The sequence below is a fragment of the Nothoprocta perdicaria genome, unplaced genomic scaffold (genome assembly GCF_003342845.1).
Source record: "Nothoprocta perdicaria isolate Ctin4 unplaced genomic scaffold, notPer1 scaffold_1117, whole genome shotgun sequence".
NCBI lineage: Eukaryota > Metazoa > Chordata > Aves > Tinamiformes > Tinamidae > Nothoprocta > Nothoprocta perdicaria.
This window is the reverse complement of record NW_020454225.1, coordinates 3,813-6,547: the sequence shown is the minus strand read 5'-3', so window position 1 is coordinate 6,547 and position 2,735 is coordinate 3,813. Positions and strand designations below refer to the sequence as shown.

The window sequence follows — 2,735 nt, the reverse complement described above, 5'->3', positions numbered from 1 at the left end:
GTGTCACCCGTGGGCGGTGTCACCCACAGTGTCACCTGGCGGTGTCACCCGTGGCGGTGCCACCCGCGGGCGGTGTCACCCGCGCTGTCCCCGCACACAGGCCATGCTGCACTACCGCTCCGGGCTGCTCCGCACGCTGGACACGCTGCTCTTCTCCGGCCTCTTCCTGCTGGGATTCGCGGAGCAGAAGCAGACGGTGGAGGTGGAGCTGTACTCGGACTATCGCGAGGACTCCGTGAGAGCCCCTGCCCGCCGGGCCCGGGAATGGGGGCGGATTCCCCCCCCCCAGCATTCCCAGGACGCTGATTCCCGCTTTTCCGCAGTACGCCCCGACCGTCGGAGCCGTGCTGGAGATCCAGAGCAAGCGCATCCAGCTGTACGGGGCGCAGCTCCGCATCCACGCGCGCTTCACCGGCGTGCGGTGAGCGCCCCGACGCCCCCGCAGTTTGGGGGGGACACGCGTGCTTTCCCCCCTCTTATCCCGCCATTCCCGCTCTTTTCCCAGGTACCTGCTCTACAACTTCCCGGTCACCTCGGCCCTGCTCGGCATTGCCACCAACTTTGCCTTCCTCAGCGTCATCGTCCTCTTCAGCTACCTGCAGTGGGTGTGGGGCAGCGTGTGGCCCCCCGCCGCGGTGGGTGACACCCCCTTCCCGGGGGGGGGAGGGGACAATTGGGACCCCCCCCTCAATATCCCGCCTTTTTGTTATCCCAGACAAGCTTCCGAGCTGCCCCCCGGGAGGAGCCGACGGCACCCGGGAAAGGTGAGGGGTTGGGGGGGGGCTGTGTGGGCCCCCCGCATTCCGATGTCACCCCCGTCTTGTACCCCCCCAGGTCCTGCGGAGAAGACGGACCCGGAGCCGCGGGATGCGGAGCCGCGGGATGCGGAGCAGCGGGATGCGGAGGAGATCGGACCTGTGGATTCCGCTGCTCTGGCCAAGGATTCCAGTGAAGGCGGGTGGTGGTTTTCTGCCCCCCCCGGTGCCAAAAGACCCCCCTCCCCCTGGGAATGCCGTGTGGGAATGCTGCAYGGAAACTCCATGCGGGAACACCGTGTGGGAATGCCGTGCAGGAATCCCGTGCAGGAACGCCGTTGCGGGAATAACATGCGGGAACGCCGTGCGGGAACGCCGTACGGGGAATCCCATGTGGGAATGCCGTGTGGGAACGCTGTGTGGGATTGCTATGTGGGAACGCCGTGCCGGAACGCCGCTCTCCCTCCGCAGATCCCGAATTCGTATCCGTGGACGAGTCTTCCCTACTCAGCGAAGCCAACCTCCCCGCCGGCGCCGAGGAAGAGGAGGAGGCCGAGGAAGACGCCGGGGGGGCCCCGGCGCTCCGGCAGCGCCACACGTGCTCCAGCTCCTGAGCACGGCTTCCCTTTGGGAATGCCAAATCCGGCCTTGCACTGCCGGGAAAAGGGATGGGATGGATGGACACGTGGATGTGCGTCCCCCCCGCTCCGCCGGCTCCATGTTTACATTCCCGCCCCCCCACCCCGGATCCGCTTGTTACAATTAAAAAAACACCCCGAGAAAACAGCCCCCGTGCTGATCCCGGGCCTGGCGCCGCATTCCCAAGGGTAAATTTTTCGGACAAATGGAGCGGATTGGGGGGGGCGGCACCGTGTGCGGCTCCGGAGGCGGCTCTTGGGCAGCAGCCGCCGGGAAGGGGGAACCGGAGCACGTGGCGCCGGCGGCCGCATCCCTCCCACGCCGGGAGCGGCCTCATGTTCCGGGAAAAGATTCCCGGCGTTCCCAGGGGGAGCCCTGTGCTCCAGGAGGCTGCTTTCCATGAGCGTTTCCATGAGTTTCCATGCGTATCCATGAGCGTTTCCATGCGCGTTTCCACAAGTACTTCCATGAGCGTTTCCATGTGCGTTTCCACAAGCATTTCCATGAGCGTTTCCACGAGTATCCATGAGTATCCATGCGCGTTTCCCTTCCGGACACGGGCCGGGAGCGGGGAGCTGCCCGTGGGCTCCGTGCCCCGTTCCGGCCGCGTCCGCTTGGAGCCGCTTCCCGGCGGGAAGGGGGAATTTGCCCTTATAAGGAGGGCGCCTTGATGGGAACCACCTGTGTGACGAGCTCAGCGCGGCRGCCGTGACACGGAGCGCCGGAAAACCGGAGCGCCGCCGGGCCCGGAGCCGCGTTCCCGATGGATCTCGGTGAGCCGGGATCCCTTGGGGGGGGGACACGGGGATATGGTGGCGAAAGCCGCCTCACGCCCCCCCTTTTTGGGGATGTTCTCCCCGTTTTCCCGCAGCTCCGGCCGTGCCGCCGCTCCCGGCCGCTCTGCTGCTGCTCCTGGGATTTGGGGGGGTCCCGGGGGGCGCCCGGGGGGGGTCCCCCCCCCTGTGTGACTACGAGCGGTGCCGGCACCTGCAGCCCCCCTGCAGCCGCCTGCGCCCCCCCGGCTGCCTCTGCCCGGGGCTCTCGGGGCCGGGGGTCCCCCCGGAGCCCCCCGAGCTGCTGGCGGTGACGGTGACGGCGACGGGCGCCAGCGTGCGCTGGTGCGCGCCCGCCTCGGTGGTGCGGGACTACCGGCTCACGGTGACGACGACAACCACAGGGACAACAACAAGCGGCGCGGCGGGAAGCGTGGCCACGTTCCCCGCGACGTTCCGCGCCGCCGCCGTGGGGGGGCTGCGCCCCGACACCCCCTACGTGCTCTGCGTGGTGGCCCGCAACGGCGCCGGGGACAGTCCCGCCGCGGGGGGCCCGGGGGGGCCCTGC

The 2,735-nt window shown here is 68.6% G+C and overlaps 2 protein-coding genes across 2 annotated transcripts in view; both read left to right on the top strand.

Moving 5' to 3' along the window:
- Positions 1–6: 6 nt before the first annotated feature.
- On the top strand, positions 7–1,501 carry BSCL2 (BSCL2, seipin lipid droplet biogenesis associated). Its single transcript, XM_026051955.1, has 6 exons — positions 7–235; positions 324–421; positions 506–635; positions 716–764; positions 835–954; positions 1,227–1,501. Exons 1-6 carry the CDS (start codon positions 104–106, stop codon positions 1,367–1,369), a joined length of 672 nt encoding a protein of 223 aa, XP_025907740.1. The 5' UTR covers positions 7–103; the 3' UTR covers positions 1,370–1,501.
- Positions 1,502–1,815: 314 nt separating this feature from the next.
- Positions 1,816–2,735, top strand: part of LOC112958136 (UBX domain-containing protein 1-like) — a gene marked incomplete at its 3' end in the record, with an annotated part of 4,683 nt that continues 3,763 nt past the window's right edge. Inside the window, exons 1-2 of the mRNA XM_026051947.1 lie at positions 1,816–1,875; positions 2,388–2,728. Coding sequence (XP_025907732.1) covers positions 1,816–1,875; positions 2,388–2,728 — 401 coding nt within the window. The remainder of the gene's footprint in view (positions 1,876–2,387; positions 2,729–2,735) is intronic.

What these genes read in the sequence shown, in the direction of transcription:
- BSCL2 (XM_026051955.1), top strand. Translation starts at nt 104, where the DNA reads ATGCTGCACTACCGCTCCGGGCTGCTCCGCACGCTGGACACGCTGCTC. An exon ending in GCGTGTGGCCCCCCGCCGCG is followed by an intron (nt 636 to 715) that starts GTGGGTGACACC and finishes TTGTTATCCCAG; the next exon opens with ACAAGCTTCCGAGCTGCCCC. An exon ending in GGCCAAGGATTCCAGTGAAG is followed by an intron (nt 955 to 1,226) that starts GCGGGTGGTGGT and finishes CTCCCTCCGCAG; the next exon opens with ATCCCGAATTCGTATCCGTG.